General features: G+C 41.5%; 1 protein-coding gene across 3 annotated transcripts in view; it reads right to left on the bottom strand.

The window, feature by feature from the left end:
• Window positions 1–3,334: 3,334 nt before the first annotated feature.
• The window catches only part of SYK (spleen associated tyrosine kinase), a 107,698-nt gene continuing 86,353 nt past the window's right edge, over window positions 3,335–24,679 (bottom strand). For all 3 annotated transcript variants that reach the window (XM_070375229.1, XM_070375226.1, XM_070375228.1), the window contains 5 exons: window positions 20,886–21,095; window positions 19,838–20,027; window positions 10,200–10,340; window positions 8,944–9,056; window positions 3,335–5,699 (listed from right to left, as the gene is read on the bottom strand). In XM_070375229.1, the coding sequence (XP_070231330.1) occupies window positions 5,627–5,699; window positions 8,944–9,056; window positions 10,200–10,340; window positions 19,838–20,027; window positions 20,886–21,095 (727 nt within the window). In that variant the 3' untranslated portion in view covers window positions 3,335–5,626. The remainder of the gene's footprint in view (window positions 5,700–8,943; window positions 9,057–10,199; window positions 10,341–19,837; window positions 20,028–20,885; window positions 21,096–24,679) is intronic.

Here is a 24,679-nt window from a genome sequence, read left to right as displayed (position 1 = left end):
TAATCATTGGACTGCTAGGAAAGTCCATGTTCTTTCTTAATGTAGGTTAATATTGTAAAACTACAAAACAATAAGTGGTCTTAAAAAGAGTTCTATGTGATGAAACATCAAGTTATATGCCCTGCGCCCTCCTTCTGTATGAAAATGTCATCGTTTGATTTCTTTTTCTTCAAAGGAAAGAGTGATTATATGTGTCCTGGCATTGTGTGTGTGTGAATGAGACAGAGAGAGAATATGGTGTATAAATAACCCACATTTGAGAACAGGATGGGGCTAGTTTTTCAGCAATAAATACATGGTAACTGCTTCCTTGAGTTTCCCTGGTAAAGTGGTCAGTGGTAAAGAATCCACCTGCCAACACAGTAGACACGGGTTCAGTCCTTGGGTCAGGAAGACCCCCTGGAGAAAGTCATGGCAACCCACTCCAGTATTCTTGCCTGGAGAATCCCATGGACAGAGGCACTGAGGGGGCTACAGTTCATAGGGTCACACAAGAGTCGGACATGACTTAACAATTAGACAACAACAGCTTCCCTGGCTGATTTCAGGGACAGAATCACCTTCCCACAAACACACTGCATCTGCTGTAGAGATCCCTCCCTCTTGAGTGTTAAGTGTGGTGTTTCCCAGTCTGTGAGGAGCACCAGCTCCGTCTTGCTAGTAGTCCTTGAGTACAATGATGGCTCTATGGTCAAAGAAGTCAGGAAAATGATGAGCTAGAAAAAAATGTGTGAAAAGTTCTTTGCTGCGCTATTCCTTGAACCTTGGGCTAAGGGGACACTGGGATTCTTATGTGGAAATGCTCCTAGCCATGCTATTAGACCAGGGAACTGCTGCGTGCACAGCACGGCTTTGTCTCCAGACTCACATTTGTAGGGAAGACATTTGTGAGCTGTTTATTGGGCTTCTCTTTGGGTGATGGCAGGGAGAAGGAGAAGGGGTAGGGCTTGAGTGCTTGAGTGCACTTTGCCTTTGCTGGGCTTCCAGTGCCTGAAAAAGGCCATGATTGAAGAGGACTGGTTTTTCCTGAAGGTTCGGATGAATTCCATCCTGAGGCTACAAGCCAATGTCTAGAAGGAAGCAATTACTGCCTAAAGTGGGAAATGCCGGCATCGTTTGTCCTGAATTAAGATCTCATTCTGGCTCTCTCAGGTATTTTTATTTTTCTGAAAATCAGCTGTATGTTTCAGAAGCTGGGAGCCATCGCCACTCCTGGCCTTCAGTTCAGTTGGTGGGCAGTTCAGGATCACATGAGGAGTTGTCATTTCCTTCTATCAGGTGGTCACTGGGTATGTTTCTTTATAGTAATCACAGGACTTTCCATAAAGGGGGTTACTTCTCAGGCTCCTCAGTTTGGCCTGTGTGGGGGCGATGGGGAAAATGCCTTCTCTTTCTCAAGTCGACAATTTCAGTGGAACTAGTGAGTGGACAAGAAGTCACCCCAGCTTACAGGAAGGCGGCTGTTCTCTGCCAACCCCTTTCCCTTGGGCCCCAGCAACTCTCATCCTAACTGCAGCTCGGGACAGACAAAGTCTAACAGGCGCTTTTTCTGAAGTGAGAAAGTGTTTATTAACTGGTTTTGAAGTCTCTTCCTGCCTTTGGAAGGTCAAGCCACAGGTCTTAAAATCTCTTTCAGCCCAAGCTCAGTTTGGTGATAAAGCCACTTCACGTCACCGTTTCCAGTGGTCACAAACATGTGATTGCTTGGGTTCTGCTTCCTCACAGTGATCACAAACGGGATTGCTAGTTTTCTACTCTCTCCCTGAGCTTGAAGAAGTCATTTCCTGCGCCATCACTCAGCGCCACCTGCTGGCCGGCAGAATTCCCACAGGCCAGGTGCTGCGGTGACTCGGGCATTTTTAGAATATGCAGCCCCGCCCCGCGATCCCGCCTCTGCGCCTAGCACTTAAGTGTGCCAGGGCAGTCAGTGGGTAACCCTCAGCTGCAGTTTTGCACATTAGGAGGCTGAGTTTGTATGACTCCCCCAAGGTTAGTGCTGGAGACCACCTGTCATGCTCTGCTTCGGGGGCAACCCGCCAAGGGGCTGTTTGGCGGTCTGTGTTGTTCCTGTCCTGGGGCCGTCTTGACCTCAGGGCTCACCAAGGGAGAGTGAGGCCAGTCAACCCAGGTGTCCTTCAAACCTTTGCCTGCCAGGAGCCGGAGAAATTCTAGTGGGGCTGGAGGGAGGCTGGCACCCAGGAGAGACTCTGGTACTTGACCCTGGCATAGAGCAGGTAGAAGAGAGATGACGAGCCACCATTATATCTCCCACGGCAGGATGTCTGCCTTACACTTGCACTGAATTCCAATGAAGTGGTCGTTTGCAATAAGGTTCAGTGTATATGTGTGGCATGTGTGTTTATGAGGTATGTTATGTGCAAGGTATGTGTCTATGTGATGGCCATGCATGTGTGTGTAACCTCCTTTAAAAACAGGGAATGGGTTTCTTTCCTTGTCACCCCCAGTGCTCCCTAAGCTATGTGTACAGAGAAAGGGAAAGTTCACACCCACAGCCCTGCTCTGGCCCCTTTTGGGATTTCTGTCTTGTCGGCCCACATCCCATTAGGGTACATTGTGAGCTGCAAGGCTCTTGCTGGGCAGACCCCTGCCTGTGAACAGAGGAGCTCAGTGGCTTAGGGCCCTCATCAATAGGCCTTTCCCTTCTGTGCATGGCAGAAACCTCCAGATCCACTCCCACCAGCCTGCAAACATCCACCATTTTAGACCATGGCTGGGGACTTAACATTGTTTTTAAGCATGCCGCACGTTGGACATGCTGTTCGACAGTGTATTTGACAGTATACCTGTCCTATTTGGGGCTTCCCAGGTGGTGCTGGTGCTAAAGAACCCACCTTTCAGTGCAGGAGGTGTAAGAGACACAGGTTTGACCCCAGGATTGGGAAGAGCCCCTAGAGGAGGAAATGGCAACCCACTCCAGTATTCTTGCCTGGGAAATCCCACTGAGAGAAAAGCCTGGCGGGCTATAGTCCATAGGGTCACAAAGAGTCGGACATGACTGAGTGACCGAGCACACCTATCACATTTTAATTACATCCATGCAACTCATCACAAAGCTCATTTAAATGTTTTATTAAAAATTACAGTTGAAAAAAAGTCCAGTGACAAAAGATTGCTCTTCTGAAATGAATGGAGAATACGACGCCCAGATGAACTGGTCAGCTGTGCTCCTTGGGAGGCTGGATGCCTGACAATCCAGCAGTCTGCCCCACATGTGAAAACCCAGGTGGGGTTCTGTAGTCATCGGTTGGGAGTAGATGTGAAGTCACCATCCAGTGGCAAAGGCAAGGCTGATACCAGCAATTGCAGGGAAAGAACAGGTTCAAACAAAAAGCATTTATTATTTTAACCACAGAATGAATTATGTTTCTTTTACAAAAACTTTTGGTCCCACTGAGGAACAAGGTGTTCGTGGCATCAGCAGACAATTGATGCCGGCCAGGGCAATGTGTCCATCATGCTGTCCTTTTGTTCCTGTTAAACGTGGACTGAAAGGTGAAGGCACGTGGAGTGAGCCCATATCAGGGTAAAGATGCGCTCAGAACCATCAGAAGGGCAGTGTGCATGTGAAAGCCCAGCCCAGGCCAGATGCCCCAGAGGAGGCCCTAACCTTCCAAATTTTGCTCATTTACATCACAAATCCCTCTTCTACAAGGTTGCCTCTCCCTGTGTCCCCTCCTCTGTGACCCCAGGGGAAAGGAGAGTTATCCATAACACAGGACACAGTTTTCATTAGATAAGACATGGACATTGGCCACAGGGGGAATTCTACACTCAGGTCTCTCTCCACTGGGGGGCGAAGCAGAGGACAGAGTGGGAGGGGGAAGCACTGGCTGCCTCCCAGGCTGGGTTTCTCTTGCCCACTAGCATTCTAGATGGCCTTCCTCCCCGGACTCCAGGGAGGGGTGAGGAGATGCTAGGCAGTGGACAATCCCACCAGAAAGAAGGAAAGAGCTCCGCACACTTATTACATGCACATCCCTTATTCCTGTATTCATGTGGCCTCAGCTCAGACACACTTTAGGGCTGAAGAAGGACCCTGGGAGTCCAGCAGTGTGTATGGATGGCCTCTTTCTTAGATGCCATCCTTGCTTTATCCACATCTTCCTCTGATAACTCTACACAGCCTGACCATCTTTATAATTTCAGTGTGCTGTGCATTGAGTATCTGCTCAGCACACAGGGATCCTCTCTTTAACACAGTGAATAAACCACGAGGTGGCACGATTCCAAAAAGCATGGGCAGGTTCTGAAAGTTTCTTAACACAAGTTCCACCAGGGGAGTCATGTCTTTGCCTGGCTAAGCTGGGGTGCTGACTGCTGCCTTTCTCTGTTCCCAGCTCCCCTGTTAGGAAGTGGGGCCTCCTCCTCTGGCCATCAGCTGGATGTAGATGCAACTGATGATGAGATGGTCTGAGTTTATGTGTCTTGACAGACCTAAGAAGGATGGCCAATTAACACCTACCTTCAAGGGCTACAGCAAACCTGATATCAATGAGCTGATGCCCTACATATGATCAAACAATAGTCAGGATTAACAAGAAGTAGGGGACTAGAAAAGATTTCCTGGGTCTTGTAGCTTCAACTGAAAATCATACTCAATGAGGCTTACTTGTGGGCAGGACAGGGTCTTTGGCTTTATTTTGAATTAATACTTGCTTCAGAAACTTATCTTTAGATGGCCTTGGCCAACAGGTTGTCCCTTACCATGAATACAGAGAAAGTCAGGGAATTCCAGCTGCGGATGAGGAAGCTTGGCTAAGCAGACAGCAGCCCGCAGCACCCTGCTGTTTGTCCTTGGTCAGACCTGAGATGATGGGCACCTTCTCCTCTACTGGATCTTTACAAAAAACCTTCTTTATTAGTCTTCAGTCAAGTACAGCCTTCTGAGAGTCTGAAGGAGAGAGGCTTTTGCGGGGAGAGTAGGCCAAGCCAATTCATTCTAACAGGCCCTGTTTTCCACGTAGACCCAAACTTTCTGCCTCAGAACACACAGAGCAAAAGCAGATTTTCCCTGAACTGGGCTACAGGCTTAGAAATAGCACTGATGCAGCCTGATTTTTGTTTGTTTTTAAGCCTCAAAGCACTTTTATTGGGGAAAGTTTTTCAGTGGCAGGACTCAGTCTCAGGACCTGTCAGAGCATGTTTTAGAGGCAGTCAAACCCCTTCTCCTCTCCTTTCCCTCCCTGGCAGGTGTCACAAGCCAAAGGCGTCCTCCAGAAATTGCAGCCAAGGTGGGCAAGAAGGCTCAGCACGCCATGGTGATGCTTGGTGTTCAAATGCAACCCAGGAGCCTGAGAACTGGAAAATGAGAAAGGAATTTGCAAACAAATCCTGCAAACAACGTGCCACATGGACAAGAAACGCACACGGATCCATAGGTTCCTTAGTCCTGCTGCCTGTCTGTCTGTCTTCCCACCGCTTCTCTGGGACGGGTTTACTTTGTGGAGGGTGTGTTCCAGGACAGGCTTTGGGGGAACAACAGTCACGGACACAGTCCACCTGAGCCGTCTCTCCCAGTGGGCAGAGGGAGATGAAGGCTCAAAATCAACGCACTAGAAAAGTCTTCCCGCAGCCGCTCATCTTCTGAAAGACGGTGTGGGAGCCTTTAGTTAACCACGTCGTAGTAGTAATTGCGCAGCCGCAGTTCCACAGCTACGAATCCAGGCCTGTTCTCCACGCTGCAAAGGGAAGAGAGGTATTACTGTTTGTTATCAATGCTTGTGAAAAAGCGCTGATCACAGCTGGGGCCTTTGCAGGCCAAGTGCGAGTGGAGTGGAAGCGCCCTCTGCTGGCTTCCTCAGGAACCCGCAGTCACAGCACACCCCTTCTCTGGGCTCAGGTGACCAGAAGTCTCTGGGGAGCAGTGTCAGGCCCACCCTAGACCCACAGAACTAACCTGCATACAACAGAGTACCCAGGTGACTCCTGTCCACGTAAGGTGGGAAAGTTTTGTACTCAGAGTCAGGATCTTTAAACCCCACTTTCAGAGATGGTCTCTTTATGATCTAGCAAAACAGAATGCATCTGAAAATACTTAGTTGATCAGTGTGCTGTAGATATACATTTAACACTTAGCTCCTAATCTTTTTAAGACAAAAATGTGGGCACAATTTAAGGTTGTGCCCCAGTAGATGGCTCTAGATTTTCTGAAAACATGCTGCTATTACACACCGTAATGTGGCAAGGTCTTACTTTTGTCACTGTTAGCAGGTGAGGCGATGGTGTATGCAAACCATGGGTAAACGTTTTTAACAATCTGCAGCCTCTAAACAAACATTTATAGGCATCTCTGTTTCCTCTAACATGGGCATACTGAACAGGATCAGCTGAAAGCAAGTATTTCTTAAAACTCTGAGAATATGTCCTTGCTTGGAAGTTATTTTATTTTGCAAGATTTTTGGCAATATTGCAAGTGGGTAAAATTGCCTAGTAAGTGACACAGAACTTGAGGTTAAACTGCATACACTGTCCACATTCAACCTTTTTGACCAACAACAGCTGCAACTTCACTTGGTTCAGTCTAGGTATGAGAGAATAGCCAGGCACCCCACATGGGGACCAAAAATCACTCACTCACTGTTGTAAGAGCAGTGGTTTCTACAGAACCAGAATGGGCTGTTCTAGCAAATGGCATCAAAATAAATGGTTGCACTCATGGTTTTCATTTGCACTTATGGTTTTCAAGAGCAAGCAATAAAGCTGCTTGAAGTATGTCATCTGTGGTCATGGTTAGAGACAAAAGCTTCCTCTGTCTCACTGTGGGAAGATGTGTCTCCAGCCACCAAGGTGTGCGCAGGAGTGGAAGTGATGGCCAAGCCTGGGATGCAGAACCACAAGTGGAAATGTGTCCACACAGAGGGAAACCTTCCCTCCTGCTACTAAGTTTCTACAACTAAAGAGCACAACCTCATCATCTTTGCCAAACAGGGTGCTCTCCTCTGACCGAATGCACAAAAACTCCCTAAGAGTCTTACTGTGAGGGTTTCATCCACCTAATAGCCTGTACTGGGTGCCGTGCTTAGTTGCTCAGTCGTGTCCGACTCTGCAGCCCCATGGACCATAGCCCGCCAGGCTCCTCTGTCCATGGGATTCTCCAGTCAAGAATACTGGACTGGATTGCTATTTCCTCCTCCAGGGGATCTTCCCGACTCAGGGATCAAACCCACGTCTCCTGCATTGCAGGCGGATTCTTTACCGTCTGATCCACCAGGGAAGCCCATGAATACTGGAGTGGGTAGCCTATCCTTTCTCCAGGGATCCCCTGACACGCCAAGCGAGCTAGTGTTGGGAAATAGGAATAAAGAATGACTCTCAGCAAAGATGCCTGGCCAGGTTTCCCATAGAATCTCTCCTTTACATTACGGGCCAGGCTGCTGCCAGGAGGCCAGGGAAACTCTGAGCTTCTGCAGAGGAGCGTGGCCAAGGGTCCTGTGTGCTTGCCGGTGTCCCGCCCACTTCTGTGTACCCGGTCTGGGGTGCTTTTGTTGCTCTGACCCTGGTGCCCAGCAGCCTCCTTCTCTTCTCATTTCCTGCACTCAAGTTCCTCAGCCTGCAGTTCTCAATTGGAACACCCCTTCCTAAAAGAGGCCAATATGGACTTGTCAATGGAAGTATAATCCCCACCCCTGGCAAATTCTGTGTGTGTGTGCCGTACTGTACTCGGTTGCTTAGTCGTGTCTGACTCTTTGCGACTGTATGGTAGTAGGGTTCGACTACTACCAGTCGAAGTAGTGTCCAACTCTATGTGCCTGTAACCCTCCAGGCTCCTCTGTCAATGGAATTCTCCAGGCAAGAATATTGGAGTGGGTTGCTATTTCCTCCTCCAGGGGATCTTCCCCACCCAGGGGTGGAAATTCTCTACTCTCACTCAAAGCTCCCTGTGGTTTGCTCTGTAGCACCATCACAATATGTAATCATGTGTTTAAGTGCTTGGTTAATTTGTTTCCTGTTCGCCCAGCCCAGAATTGTTGACTTCCATGAGGAAAGTTGCTCTTTCCCTTGGCTGACCCCGGGTCACTTTTAGATAATAAAGAGATTCTTAACTTCCATTCCCAGCTACAGTCATGGAAGATGCTTCCTGGGATGTTGCAGAATTCCAGGTTACATCTGAAAGCACTTAGAATATCCATCATCTTGGAGATGCTTCTGCAGCATCAGATGTCATACCTGAGAAGAAACCTGATCCTCAAAATATTAAATCTATTGGCAGATATATGAATTCCTCCTGATTACAGACCTGCATCTTTTCCAAGCTACAAGGGCTCTGCAGCACACTTTAGTGCCAGAGGGATGGAGACCCTGGCCCTGGGTTTCTCCACAATGCACATCCAGGCAGCCAAACCCAGGCAAGGTCAAAGGCCATGTCCCTGATTCTCAGGGGCAATGCGTTTCCCTGGCCAGCTGAGCTCCCCTGCACATCACCTGCCTACAATGTCACATGTGCTCTGCCTGGAAGGCCACTGGGGCAGACTCTAGGGCCACTGTTTCAAGTTCTGAGTCACTTTGGGGGAGTGCAACCTGAGCCAATCCATCCGTGATCATGCCTCAGGCTGAAAGGTGATCAGGAATTAGGACAGTATGACATCTCCCTGCTAAATACTTCCATCATCTTCTCTTACCAAACATGGCATGTATCCCCAGACCAGACACTTAAGAACATTTGTTTTTTATTTTGAACACCCCTTAACCCTGACTGATATCATCTACATTTAAATTTTTATACCTGGAATTAGAGTAATTGTATACTCTTTGGACTAAAGAACAGAAGTGTATGGTCCAGGAAGCAAGACCTGTTCCCGATTGTTTGAAGGGAGCCGACCCCTGATTCATGAAAAGATAGCATTTATGGTCCTTATTAGTGCCTGGCAATTCCATCGGCCTCCGGAGGATTGGGCTAAATGGCAGGAAGGGCTAGGTACTCACTCATAGGTCCAGCACAGGGTCATCAGCTCGTACATCTCTCTCGGACACCCTGGTGGGCACCCCATCCTCTCTCCTTTCTCCAGCATAGCAGAAACTTCACTGCCTTTCATTCCCTAAACCAGGCAAAACCAAGCACAGCATTCAACAAAACAAAACAAATAGAACCCATCCTTGAAAACAAACGAAAGAGTAGATGCTGTGTGACTTCAATTATATAAAGTACAAGAAACAGAAGCACCTAACCTATGATGCCAGGAATCAGGTGGGGTGACCCTTGGGGTAAGTCTTATGCATGTAGGGGGAAAAGGGAGCTTCGGTTTCTGCTTTGAGGGGCTGGCTTTATGGGCATGTCCCAGTTATGAAATTCCATCAAGCTGTAGCCTAGGATTTGTGCACTTTTCTGTATATATATTTTGATGTGAAAAAAAAAATCTTAGAAAAGATTACTGAACTGCACATTTGCAAATGAGAGCAGCCATTATTTTTATTTCAACTCTAATGCATGTTGATTTGGGTACATGTTTAAGTAATATTCGTATTTTAAGGCAGGACAAAAAGAATTAAATATAAAATCCTTTCTGTGTGTTTTGACCTTCTCTCTCCCTCCCTAGTGGGCAGTGTGTATCTGCAGTACACATTAACCAGAGCTCCTCAAAGACAGGAGGACCTGCTTGACCACAGAGATCTATTTTCTTTCTCTCTTCTGACACTGGCAAAGTCACTTCTTTAAAAAATAGTGCTCTTTCTTGGCTCTGAGGGGGTCGTGGTGACTTGCTGCTCCCTCTGTACATGCTCACCTGGACTGTGTATCCCTAGTGAACGAGTATGTCATTTTGATGTATAATCTTTTGTCTCAAAAGATCTTATCTCTAAGACTGTGCCTTCGACTTTTAACAGGTGGAATAACTCTCAATGCCTTCTAAGAATTTGCTTCCTGGGTTATGAGCCTCAGTTTGGCTCAGATAAAATTCCCTTTTTTCCTTCTGAACTTGATAGTTCACTGAATTTTTGTTGACATATGAGTGCATATTTATGTGTATAATAGACAATGAAAAAAAACCACATATTGTCCAGATAGTTTCAAATATTTCTTTCAGTTTAGAATAAACTGAGATCACATTAGCTCTGCACTCTCAAAAGATACAGACTCAGGAAGGGTGACCAAATTTGATGTTTTTCAGGGTCCTGTAAAGATAATCTGGTGCTTATCTGTTCTGACGGCCTGATAATTAGGACACGAGGCACAAGTAACTCACCCGATATGGCTTCTGCCCGTAGGAAAACGCTTCCCACATTAACACTCCGAAGCTCCAAACATCACTCTTGCTGGAGAACTTGTAGTAGTTGATGCATTCCGGAGCATACCACTTCACAGGCCACTTTCCGTGGGTCTGGGCCTGAAAACCAGGCAAATGGAGATGTTCCATCAAGAATAAAGTGATGGACACCGTGTCTGTTCACGGCAGCAGTATTCACAACCGCCAAAGGCGTGAGCTCCCCGAGTGTCCATTGACAAGTAAACGGGTACACAAAACGGGGTATATTGATATAGCGGATGCACATCTAAGAAGGAAGGGGGTTCTGACAGATGCCATAACATAGATGAACCATGCAGTTACCTTGTGTTATGCTCAGTGAAATAAGCTGGCCAGGTCACTAAAGGACTAATACATGATTCCACACAACTGAGACCTCTGGAGTCACAGAGACAGAAAGTAGAATAACTGTTGCCTGGGGCCAGAGGAGGGGGAGAGATGGAGAGCAGCTGTTACAATGGGCACAGAGTTTCAGTTTGGGAAGATGAAAAGAATTCTGGAGAGGAGTTGTGAGCAATGTGAATGAACACTACTGAACTGTACTCTTGAAATGGTTAAGATGGTAAAAGGGTAAAATTTATGTTATGTATGCTCGTGCTAAGCTGCTTCAGTTGTGTCCGAGTCTTTGTACCCCTCAGACTGTAACCTGCCAGGCTTCTCTGTTCATAGGATTCTCCAGGCAAGAATACTGAAATGGGTTGCCATTTCTTCCTCCAGACGTTATGTGTATTTTACTGCAATTTTAAAAATCAATAAAATCATGACTCACAAAATGTCTGTGTATATATATTCTGTCTGAATCTTAAAATATGATTAAATCTTAAAGTTTTAAGGTTTAAATATGTATTTTTAAGATTCGGACTGAAGTTTTTGTATCTTCAAAGTCTCTTTCTCTCACCTCTTTGGTTGCTCACAGCTTCTTGGAGTTTGGCATGACAATGCAGGAGTCAGGCCTGAGTATTACTTAATGGTTTTTGGGCTGTTTACAATATATTTAACTATTATTGTACATTTGTCCACAGTTTTAAGTCAGCCCTGATTATTTTGGGGGAGAAGATTTCCTAGTATCATTTAAAACAAAGTTGCAAACTTTCTAATTTAAAAAAGCAAGTGGTGGTAAAAAGATCAAAATTTTGCCCAGAAAAACCCTTTCTGAGGGACATGAGGTTCAGTGTGACATGGACAAGTCTTACTACCTCCCCTGGAAGTCACTATAACCCTGGTGGCATCTCTTGGGGTGGACAGAGGGAGGCCAGCTGCCCTATGGTGGCCAGAGGGGGACAACTCAGGGATTTTAATCTGAGATCTTCTCTAAACGGCACATTGCTTATACTTTTGCCTCATTCATTTTATGCATTATTTTTAGATTTTGATTTCAGATTTTTTTGAACAATCTAGTCATGTATGTTATTTGAAGTTTATTCTGAATTTTGATTACAAGATAAACCTTTGACAAATCCTAAACATGAGGGAAAATGAGTCTCTTTCCACCACAGACTCCAAGTCTCATCAACAGAGACAGCACATTTGATTATTTTTCTTGAGTCCTTCCAGAAAAATCTATATACAAGTATAAATAAGTAATACATGCTTTTTTTGAGAGGTAATCAAGCTACAGGCATATACTTCTTATACTTTACTTTTTAATTTTTCTACTTAGCCATGTGTCATAGATATATTTCTGTCAGCACTTGCAAAGGAAGTCACTTTTAGAAGAGTTAATTGCATGCTTTCCATAAATCTGCTATGACTCATCTAGCCAGCCTCCTGCTGAGAGGTCATTAAGTTTTTTCCTGATTTTCGCTCTTACACATCACGCTAGGGTGAACATTACTGACAGTGTGTATTTGCCCTCTGTATGGAGTACTTGTAAGGAGCTGCTGGATCAAAGGGCATCTGTATTTATGGTCCTGGTGCTGCACAAGTCCATGCTGCCATGCACAGTTCTCCAGAAACCCAGCTAATTCGCTTCTGCCACTATCATCTCTCCTTAATCTTTCTTAACTTTTTAAAGTTTTTCATTTCACTTTGTTTTCTTAAAGAAATTCTTCATGTTCTCATTTTTTCACATGTGTTCAGTTTCTTTCGGCTGCTTCTCACATGGCTTTTTTTGGATACAGTGTGATGACTGAGACATGTATATACTGCAAAATATTTACAACAATAAAATTAGTTAACACATCCTTCACCTGACAAGATTACCATTTTGTTGTTGTTGTTGTTGTTGAAATGGTGAGAACATTTAAGATCCACTTTATTAGTAACTTCGAAGTTTACAATGTAGTGGACTTCCCAGGTGGCTTAGCGGTAAAGAATCCAGCTGCCAATGCAGGAGACCCAGGTGATGTGGGTTCTATTCCTGGGTCAGGAAGATCCTCTGAAGGAAATGGCAACCCATTCCAGTGTGCTTGGCTAGAGAACCGGACAGAGGAGCCTGGTGGGCTACAGTCCATGGGGTCACAAAGAGTTGGACACAACTGAGTATAAGCACATACAATGTAGTACTCTTAACTCTAGGCTTGTAGGTTAGAGCTCCAGAATTTATTTTATAACTAGAAGTTTGTACCCTTTGACCAATATCTTCTCATTTCCCCCACCTCCCAGCTCCTGGCAACCACAATCTACTCTCTGTTTCTATGACTTTGGCATTTTTTAGATTCTACCATACAAGTGAGGTCTTATAGTATTTATCTTTCGCTGACTTTTTCCACTTAGCATAATGTCCTCAAGGTATGTCTGTGTGCTGTGCTGTGCTTGGTTGCTCAGTTGTGTCCGAGTCTTTGCAACCCCATGGACTTCAGCCAGGCTCCTCTGTCCATGGGATTCTCCAGGCAAGAACACTGGAGTGGGTTGCCATGCCCTCCTCCAGGGGATCTTCCCAACCCAGGGATCGAACCCAGGTCTCCCTGGGTTCATTGCAGGTAGATTCTTTACCATCTGAGCCACCAGGGAAGTCCAAGAATACTGGACTGGGTAGCCTATCCCTTCTCCAGGGGATCTTCCCAACCCAGGAATTGAACCAGAGTCTCCTGCATTGCAGGTGGATTCTTTACCAGCTGAGCTACCAGGAAAGCCCCAAAGGTACATTGATGTTGTTTCAAATGGCAGGATTTCCTCCTATTTTATGGCTGGATATTTCCCATGTATTGTCTACAGTTTTAAGCCTACTCACACATACACACACATGCACACACTCACACACACATCACATTTTCTTTATCCATCATCTATTGATGGATAAAGATTGTTCCCATGTCTTGGCCATTGTGAATAATGCCATAATGAACATGAGAGTTAAGATATCTTTACCAGATAGTGATTTCATTGTCTTTGAATATATACTTGGAAGTGGGATTGCTGAATGGTAACAGTAGTTCTATTCTTATTTTTTGAGGAAACTCTGCATTGCTTTCCATAGTGACTGTACAAATTTATATTCCCACCAATAGTGCACAAGGGTTCCTCTTTCTCCACATCCTCAATAACATTTTCTATCTCTTATCTTTTTGGTGACAGCCATTTTAACAGGTATGAGGAGACATACGGTGGTTCTGATTTGCATTTCCCTGTTGCTTAGGGATGTTGAATACCCTTACACGTACTTGTTGGCTATTTGTATGTCTTCTTTTGTTATAGAAATATAGGAAAAATAGAATCTTTCCATTCTGGTCCTTTGCCATTTAAAAACTGGATTATATGGGTTTTTTTGCTACTTAGCTGTATTGAGTTGTATGAGTTCCTTATATATTTCTGGTAATTACCAATTATCAGATAGATGGTTTTCAAATATTTTCTCCCATTCTCTAGGTTGACCTTTAATTCTGTTGATTGTTTCTTTTGCTATACAGAAAACTTTTTTGTTTGATATAGTCCTGCTTGTTGATTTCTGCTTTTGTTGCTTGTACTTTGGGTTTCATATCTAAAAAATCATTGCCAAGACCAGTGCTGAGGAGCTTTTTCCATATGTTTTCTTCTAGGAGTTTTATAGTTTCAAGTCTTACATTTAAATTCATTAATACACTTTGAGTTAATTTTTGTGAGTGTTATAGTCCAGGGATCCACTTTCATTCTTTTGAATGTGAATATCCAATTTTTGAAGAGTATTTTTCCCCATTGGATATCCTTGACTCTCCATATCAAATATTACTTGGCTATGTATGCGTAGGCTTATGGGCTCTTGCTTCTGTTCCATCGGATTTCATGTTTGTTTTTATGTCAGTACCACACTGTTTTGTTTACTATAGTTTGGTAGTATAGTCTAAAGTCAGGAAGCATAATGCATCCAGCTTCATTATTTCAGAGGATTGCTTTGTCTATTCAGGGTCTTTGGGGTTCCATATGAATTTTAGGATTATTTCTTCTATTTCTGTGAAAAATGGAATTCTTGTAGGGATTTGTATTGAATCTGTAGATGGCTTTGTGTAGTATGGTAATTTTAACAATATTAACTCTTTTTATCCATGAACACAGGATATCTTTCCATTTATTTGTGTATTCTTCAATTTTTCATCAATGTCTTATTTTCAGTCAGTAGATCTTTTAACTTTCTTGGCTAAATTTATTCCTAAATATCTATTGTTATGATGCAATTGCAAATGAAAGTTTTTCCTTCATGTCTTTTTCAGATAGTTCACTGTTAGTGTATAGACGTGCAATTGATTTTTGTATGTTGATTTTGTGTTTTGCTATTTTACTGAATTTGTTTATTTGTTTTCACAGCTTTTTGATGCAGTCTTTGGGTTTTCTATATACAATGTGGGGGTTAAACAATGTGGAGGTTCAGGGTGCCAACACTTTATATACTCAAAAATCCATGTATAACCTTACAGTTGGCTCTCCATCTTCATGGTTCTGCATCTATGGATTCAACCAAGAGTGAAATATGTAGTGCTATAGTACATACTTAGTGAAAGAAATCCGTGTGTAAGTGGATCTGCACAATCCAAATCTGTGTTGTTCAAGGGTCAACTGTATAAGATTATGTCATCTGTCAATAAAGACAACTTTATTCTACCTTTCAGGTATGGATGCCTTTTATTTCTTTTTTTTAACTTGAGGTAACTTTGATACATAAGCCTTTTCTCCCCCTAATTGCTCTTGCTAGGACTTCCAGTACTGTTTAATAAGCACTCATCTTATTCCTGATCTTAGATAAAAAGCTTTCAACCGTTTTCCACTGAGTTTAACATCAGTTGTGGGCTTGCATACATGCCCTTTATTGTGTTGAGGTATGTTCCTTTTACACCAAACTTTATGAGATTGTTTATCATGAAATGATGTGAATTCTGTCAAATGCCTTTTATGCATCTAATGAGATGATCATATGATTTTTATCTTCCTTTCTATTAATATGAGGTATCACATTTACTGATTTGCATATATTGAACTATCCTTGCATTCAAAAATAAATCCCACTGGACCATGATGTGTGATCTTTGTAACGTGTTGCTAAATTTAGTTTGCTAGTATTTTGTTGAGAATTTTTGCATCTAAGTTCATCAGGGATATTGGTCTATAGTTTTCTTTCCTTGTATCTGGCTTTGGTATCAGGATAACATTGGCCTTGTAAAATGAATTTGAGAATATTTTCTCCTCTTCCATTTTGGGCATTAATTCTTCTTGATATGTTTGATAGAATTCTCTTATGAATTCTGTTAGGTCCATTTGGTCTAAAGTATAGGTCAAGTCCAATGTTTCCTTAGTGATTTTCTGTTTGTATGACCTATCTATTGTTAAAAGTGGGGTATTGAAAGCCCCCACAATTATTATATTGTTATCTATTTCTCCCTTCATATATGTTAGTATTTGCTTAATATATTTAGGTTCTCCAATGTTGGGGCATGTATATTTACTATTATTATGTCTTCTTTATGAATTGACCCCTTTGCCATTATAGGATGACTGACCTCCTTTGTCTCTGGCTAAGGTTTTTAGATTGAAGTCTATTTTGTATGATACAAACCTAGGTACATTTGCTACTTTTTGGTTTCCATTTGTAAGGGATATATTTTTCCATCTCTTCACTTGGAGATTTTGTGTATCCTTAAAGTTGAAATGAGTCTCTTGTAGGCAGTATATTAGCTGGGTCTTTTTTTTTGGTCCTTTCAGTCACTCTATGGTTTTTGATTGACAAATTTAATCCATTTACAATTACAGTAATTATTCACGGGTAAAGATTTACTAATATCATGTTATTGTTTTCTGGATATTTTAGATTTCCTATGTTCACTTCTTCCTCTCTTGTTGTCTTCCTTTCTGATTTGATGATTTTCCATAGTGGTATACTTAGTCTCTTTTGCTCTATCCTTTATGCATCTACTGCAGGTTTTTTCCTTGTGGTTACCCTAAGGCTTACATAAAATATCTTACAAATATAAATCTATTTTAAGGTGATAACAACTTAACTTTAATTGTATCCAAATACTCTAACCCTTTCACTCTTCCCCATACATGCTATGTTTTTGATATCACAATTAAAGTCTTTTTATATCATATATCCATTAATAAATTATTGTACCCATAGCTATTTTTAATATTTTTGTCCTTTAGCCCTTATGCCAGCATTAAGTGATTAACATAACACCATATTACAGTAATGGGGAATGCTAAATTTGATTAGATACTTACCTTTATCAGTATGCTTTATATTTTCATATTTTTCATGTTACTAATTAGCATCCTTTTATTTTAGCTTAAAGAATTCAGAATTTCTTATAATATAGGTCTAGTGGTAATATACTCCCTCAGCTTTTTTTTTTGGCTGGGAAAGTCTTTATCTCTTCATTTCTGAAGGACATAAAGTGTTCTTTGGGATATATAGTATTCTTGGTTGGCATTTTTTTTTTTCTTTCAGTACATTGACTGTATCATTCTACTCTCTTATGGCTTATAGATGTGTGCTGAGAATTCTGTCGGTAGCCTTAGGGGGAGCTCCCTTGTAAGTGACAAGATTTTTTTATCTCTCGCTGCTTTTACAATTCTTTTTCTGATTTTTTGACAGTTTTATTATTGTGTGTATTGGAGAAGATCTATTTCAATTGAATTTATCTGGGACCTATGAGCTTCATGAACTTGGATGCCCAGATCTCAGATTTGGGAAGTCTCAGTCATTATTTCTAAAAACAAGCTTTCTGCCCCTTTCATTCTCTCTTCTTGGACTTCAATAATACATAACTCATTTCGCTTTATGGTGCCCCATAAGTCCCATAGGCTTTCCTCATTCCTTTCTTTAAGACAGTTTTTTGGTTGTGTTGAGCCTTTGTTGTGGTGTGCAAGCTTTCTCCAATTGCAGTGCATGGGCTATCAAGTTGTGGTGCATAGGCTTAGCTACCCTGAAGTATGTCTCTGACCAGGGATTGAACCCATGTTTCTGGTATTGGAAGGTGGATTCTTAACCACTGGACCACTGGGCAAATTCTGAGAGAATCAATTCCTCTGCAGGTTGATAAGAAGTGTGGGGTCCCTGAGGAGAGGAGGAAGGGGTCAGGGGCTCTTGAAGCAGAGACAGGGGTCTGGAATTCTTGAGGCTTTCCCTTTCCTGATGAAGAGAACTCTTTCTAGCTGGGTTCTCGCCTGGCACTGAGTAGTACTGACCTGAAGGATGGGATGATGCAGGCAAAATGAAGTTATTGTTCTTTCCTTTTAGTGCAGTTATTCTCATGTTTTTCATTCTGCTGTGTTGCTAAAGCTTTTTAAGTGGACTCCAGAGTTCTCTCTGGAGCTCTGTGAGATGGTGAAGGACAGGAAAGCCTGGCGTGCTGTAGTCCATGGGGTTGCAAAGAGGCAGACATGACTGAGTGACTGAACAACAAGCTCTCAAAGCTGTTTCATTCATGGATAGCTATTTGACCATTGATCATTTCTGGAGGACAGAATCTGGATCTCCTACCCCACTGTCTTGTTCCTGATGCTTTGCCTTTTATTACTACACTATCTTCTACATTTTCTTTCCCTTCTTTACAGATTTTCAGAGATCTGCTTGTTCCCTTTTCAAAATATGCTGTTTAATATCTGTGGCAGTTGAAAAAATTGACCCTCATGTTCTTGGACATTCCTCCCTTCTGCCTTGAATATGGGTGATCTGGGGTTGCTCTGACCAATAGAATAAGTGGACAAGACTCCTAGCCAGTTCCTAGGCCCTGAAGTTAAGAGTGTGACAATCTCTACTTCCTGCCTCTTGAGTAACTTGGTCTCAGGACCCAGTTGCCATGCTGTGAGGAAGCCCAGGGGTACATGGAGAAGCCACATGTAGATAAGTTATTGTTAAATGGATACAGACCAGTGAAAGTCCCAGATCATGGCCCATGCCAAATCAGTCATTAATGGTGTGAATGAGCAGAGTGGAAATAAATCCTCCTGACCTCTTGGAACCACCCTCATGACACTGTATGGAGCAGAGATGCACCATTTCCACCAAGCCCAGCCCACACTGCAGAACTGTGAGTAAATAAATGCTTGGTGTTGTTTTAATGCAACAAGTTTTGGGACTATTTGTTATCTAAACTTCTCTGTCTCCTCTTTAAGCCCTTGCTTTAGATAGTCTGTATTTTCTTCTTCCTACTTATCATCATGAAGTGCATGTTCCAAAGTGTCTCTAACTTTAAAATCTATTTTTTTCTGGTATGTATGTGTGGTTATTATTTGAAGGTTATTGTTTCCTTTGCTCCATCTCCTAGCAGTCCCATCAAAGGGATCATTTGATGCTTTACACATTCTGTCTCATTTCTGAAGTGGCTTCTCTGGGGCCAGCTTGTCTATGAAGAATGGAGTGAGGAGCTGTGATGGGAGCTCTGCTTCTGCTTCTCAGCCTTTGTGCTGACCCTTCACTGACTAAGATCTGCTATCCATCACCAGCTGCCATACCTGCTGCTGTCTCTCAGAGAAAGCATGGGTGGGTGTATGTGGTCACTTAGGTGTCTTCTCCAGCCACTTTGTGGTGTGGCACTCAGGGAAACTCCACAACTCTCATCCTGCCATTCACTAGTTAGATCATCAGGGTATGTCATCTATTCCTGAGACTTCTGGACATTCCCAGGGTCATGAAGAGTTGAGAATGTGTTCTTGACACCCTTTTATACTATCTGGTCTCTGTTACATTTTCCAATTGGCCAGGGTAGACTCTACATACACTCTGTGACTGAGTTCATATGAGGATGGGGCTTTTTTACTTTTTTTCCCTTCTTTTACTTGCTATTAGTTCATTTGAGGATTCATAGAGGAGCTTTGAAAAATCCTACTAGAGTCAACCTGTCCAATACATATTTTCCAAAGTAATTTAACAAATGAATTCTATTCTTGTTTTTTCCAGCTGAATCATCATTAATACCTTGATTCCCCATTATTCTAAGGAACATAGTTTGGAACATACTATTCTGAGTAAATCTCAAGTTGTGACATATTAGACTATTTCCATCTTTTTAACAATAGAATCAAAGCTTAAGAAGAACATTTCTTACACAGTTATTTTTCTATGGGGACATTGCTTCTTGAAATCTTACCAAAATAAAATAAAGAACCATATATTTGCATTTCAGATTTTTACTACCAGCTGCTCTCAGTGGTGGGTAAGTTGTTCATACCTTGTAGTAGTTTTCATCAGCACGAAGTGCTTTGGAAAGTCCAAAATCACTGATCTTGGCATAATGTTGAGTAACCAGCAAGACATTCCTTGCAGCCAGATCTCTGTGCACAAAATTGCATTCTTCCAAATATTTCATTCCCATAGACACCTGATGAACCAGCTCTATGATGTTTTTATCCTTGACATGCCTGAAAGTCACACATATGTCATTAATGATAGTGAACAGGAGTCCATTTCAGAACAACCAACCATGCTTCTTATACAGAGAGAATATGAACCAACTTATTTCCTATTCTTCTAAAGCAAGAGTCATAAGTGGTGGTGACTGGTATTCAGCTGCTAGAATTTTCAACATGTGCTTTGAATTACATGAAAAGCAGTATAACAGGGTGGTCAGACCTGTCTCATGGAGAGCCAGGGTTCAGTTAGAACCCTCTTTCCAATATTGAAAAGGTAAGAACAGCAACCTTGAGTCCCAGTGAAGTACAAACAGGTGCAAATGGGATAAAGTAATCAGTGGCTATTGTTACGACTTATTCCTCATGACTCTCTATCTCAACCATGGCTGGAGATGAGCATAGCATGATTACTCCATTGATGGTTGCAATGAATTAACAGCAATGGGTATTTTCAAAAATAATTACTTATGGGAATGCAGTAGTGAGCCAGATATGTAAAATATCACTGATTTCCCATATAAAATGTTTATTTAATTGTTTCTTTTAAAAGAGCACATTCTTTCTGCCTGGTAAGGGGAGAATGCTTGCCAAGATAGTCTAGGGCTGACTCTATCACCAGGCCAGTATGACATGAGCAAAGGAGACCACATTGTTGAATTAGAGTTTTTCTTTATAAATTAAGAGCTAAAGAACACTTAATCCAAAGACTACAGCTCTCAAACCTCCCCACTCAAGGTCCCTGATTGTGGGCCAACTCTGGGAAGGCACTAGAGGAGACAAGGGTTCTGGAAGAAATCAGGCTATGATGTTCATTGGGTAGACAGGCCCTGCCCCTCACATATGAGCTGCTGAGGCACCTAAGGATACCTGTTCTGTTGTAAATATTTGTTGAGTGGACCAAGTTCTGCCATCTCCATGACCAGCATCCAGGACTCAGCTTCACATATCCCTATCATGCGCACAATGTAAGGGTTGTCAAGCTGCTGCATGACATTCGCTTCTGCTAATAACTCATCCTTAAGAGCAGGGTCATTGGCCTCATTTTTCAGGATTTTCACAGCCACTGTTTTCACAACTCTGCAAAAGAAATCAGAACACATAAGACACTTTTCAAAGTGGCTCACGTATAATTATCTTCCATGAAGCATAATTCCTGTGCTGGAAATGATGATATGGAAATACCTGCCACAGAGTGGAAATGTGTCTGTTGTACATGGCTAATTCTTCAATCATGTTCTCTCATTTTGTAGACAGGGAGTAATACCTAATTAGCTGAAAATAATGGGAGAGTGCCGAAGAATATCCCAACCAACCAGAAAGCTGACACACTGTAGAATATTTAAATAACTTTTAAATAAACTTTAAAAACTATGACATGCATGGATTCCAGTAACATCTTGAGATTTATCACATTATTATGTATAATGTATGTAATTGCAACATGCCTTTAATATGTGTTACAATGAATTTCCAGATGCAGAATTAAAAAGCATGCACTGTTGAAGCTTATAATTTACAAAACACTTCTAAAAACTGAGTTTTGTTCATTTCAAGCATGCTTCAAAATGTTTGAAAAAACTAATTGTTTTCCATTTTTGAATAACAGCATCATCTAAGTCATGTTTAAAGTCTTGAAAATATCCTGACATAGTGGGGCTTAAATAAATAAATAGCACTTAACTATGTACAGTTTGAAAAACTGCATCTTTTCATGATACAGTTTCCACAAATGCAGGAAGTATAACTCTTTTGCTGAACTTCAAAAGTAGAAAATAAAAACAGAAGTATCAAATAAAATAGGTTAAAAAATATAATAACAGAGTAAGTCTGACATACATTTGGAAAAGAACATATAGCTGCAGTGTAGAACTCAGGAGTATTTACACATTACACACAAGATGTAGTTCCTACACAGATGGAAGTATAGAACTTATCCAGTACCCAAGAAGCCTCTGCATCCTCCTCCTGAGATCAAGGAAATATAATCTTATGCCATCTCTAGACAGCTTATTGTTTTACCTTTCACATTTCAGTCTACCATCCATCTGGAATTAGTTTCACGTATGGTGGGAGGTAAGGGTCAAAATTAACAAGCATAAACCTCTTGATTCTTCCAATGTTTAAGGAAGAAAGAACATCCACAAACTTTTCCAGAAACAAAAAGAGGAAGGGAACTCCCCAACTCATTTTATGAGGTTATCATTAGCCTGATGCCAAAACCGACAAAAAAATTACAGGAAAATAATTTACTGATATCTCCCATGAATGTAGATGCAAAAATGCAAAGGGAAATATTAGAAAATTTAATTTAGTGCTTTATGAGAAGGATATAATGAATATATAATTCATAAGATCAACCCTGGGATTTCTTTGGAAGGAATGATGCTAAAGCTGAAACTCCAGTACTTTGGCCACCTCATGGGAAGAGTTGACTCATTGGACAAGACTCTGATGCTGGGAGGGATTGGGGGCAAGAGGAGAAGGGGCCAACAGAGGATGAGATGGCTGGATGGCATCACTGACTCGATGGACGTGAGTGTGGGTGAACTCCGGGAGTTGGTGATGGACAGAGAGGCCTGGCGTGCTGTGATTCATGGGGTCGCAAAGAGTCGGACATGACTCAGCGACTGATCTAATCTGATCTCATCTGATCCAGGAATGCAAGTTGGGTGAAACATCTGAAAATCAATCAGTGTAATTCATCCATAAACACAACAAAGGAGAAAAAGACTATCAGCAGAGGAGAAAAAATAAACCAAAAATGTAACACACATTTACAATTAAAAACAAATCTCTCAGAAAAGTAGAAATAAAAGGAAACTTCCATAATCTGATAAAGAGCAGCTACGAACCTACTGGTGAAATATCGAAAGTTTTCCCTGAAATCAGGAATGAGGAATGTGACCACTGGCACTTTTATTTAACATTGAACCACAGTTTCTAGTTAATACAATAAGGCAAGGAAGAAGTGTAGAAGTATGAGAATTGGACGGGATGAAATCAAACTCTTGTTATTTATAGATGATATATTTCTGGGTCAAACAATACACAAATAAACTACTGGAAATAATGAGTGAAAAATAATAGAAGACTTTAAGAAAAGTTGTTGGACATCAGGGAAACAGACAAAATCATATTCGTGCATTCAAGCAAGGCCAAGGAATAGCAAGTAAAAATTTTAAAATTATACCACATATAAAACCAAAAATACTAAATACCTATGAATGAATCCAGCAACTAAGCTGTGCAAGACTTCTACACAAAAAACTAAATAATTTTGCTCAGAGAAATTAAAGACCCAAGTAGACGGAAAGATGAGTCATGCTTGTTGATATGAAGACTCAATACTGTAAAGACATCATTTTGCCCCCAGTTAACCTATATGGCCTTTCCTCTCCCCACATCTCTAGTTGAAATTATGTATCTATGGTCATGTCCATGTCAATCTGTATATTTAATTAAGCAAGGAATTGAGTATCACAAACAAGTTGAGAAAATTTATACCTTAATACAGGATAATTTGTATTCATTTTATAAAATAATGGACATATATTAATTTATTTAAAAGTAAGCATAGCAGTCATATATCTATATATATATGACTTTATATATCTGTCATATGTCATATATATATATATACACACACACACACACAGACTTGGACATAACTTAGTGACTGAACAATAACATATATATACACATATATAAACACATATGGTGAAAGGCGTATGATTAAAAGCATGTTTCTGTGCCTACTCTTGCTCGTATTTTTGACCCTTTTATCTGCTCAAGAAAAAAACTGTATACAAATTCCTTAAATTTAAAATAGCATCAAACAACCAAACCCAATTATATTCATATCAGTAACTTCCTAGCTTGGACATAGATTTTCAGAGGATTTGTTTCAAAGGACTTTAGAAACCAATTTTACTGAAAATTCCATGACAGATGCCTTCTAAGCACCAAATAAAGTACAAAGAGATTTTTAGTAATCTAGCAATTTTAATTGTTATATACTACATACTAGGGTTTCCAAGGTGGTGTTAGTGGTAAAGAACCCTCCTACCAATGCAGGAGACATAAGAGGCATGGGTTCAATCCTTAGGTTGGGAAGAGCCTCAGGAGAAGGAAATGGCAACCCACTCCAGGATTCTTGCCTGAAGAATCCAATGAACAGGGAAGTCTGGCGGGCTACAGTCCATAGGGTTGCAAAGAGTCGGACCCGACTGGAGCACCTTAATACGCACATGCACACACATAATACATACTGTTCTTTGAAATTATAGACTAGAGCAAATAAATAATTATACTAATGATACTTGTCATCAAGAATTTTCTGGCTAAGAGAAATGAGACGCAATTTTTAAAAATCAAAGAAAGTAAGTGAAAACACTGTTATCAATGAATGATTGCATCTTAAATAATACATATGTGCATGCATGTGCATATAGAGACCTGAAAATTATAGACACTCAGGTTTGTTAACGGTTGCAGTGTTTGAGTGGTAAAATATGATGTTTTTATTTTCTTATGTTTTCATTGACTCTATTTCTTAATTTGCAATAAAGGACACACAATACATCTAAACTATTACATACACAGTTAATATATATAATGGATGCTTTCATTGTAATTGTACCAGAAATGAACAAAAATTATAC

Source organism: Bos mutus, chromosome 8 (genome assembly GCF_027580195.1).
Source record: "Bos mutus isolate GX-2022 chromosome 8, NWIPB_WYAK_1.1, whole genome shotgun sequence".
Taxonomy (NCBI): domain Eukaryota; kingdom Metazoa; phylum Chordata; class Mammalia; order Artiodactyla; family Bovidae; genus Bos; species Bos mutus.
This window is presented reverse-complemented; position numbering and strand designations above follow the sequence as displayed.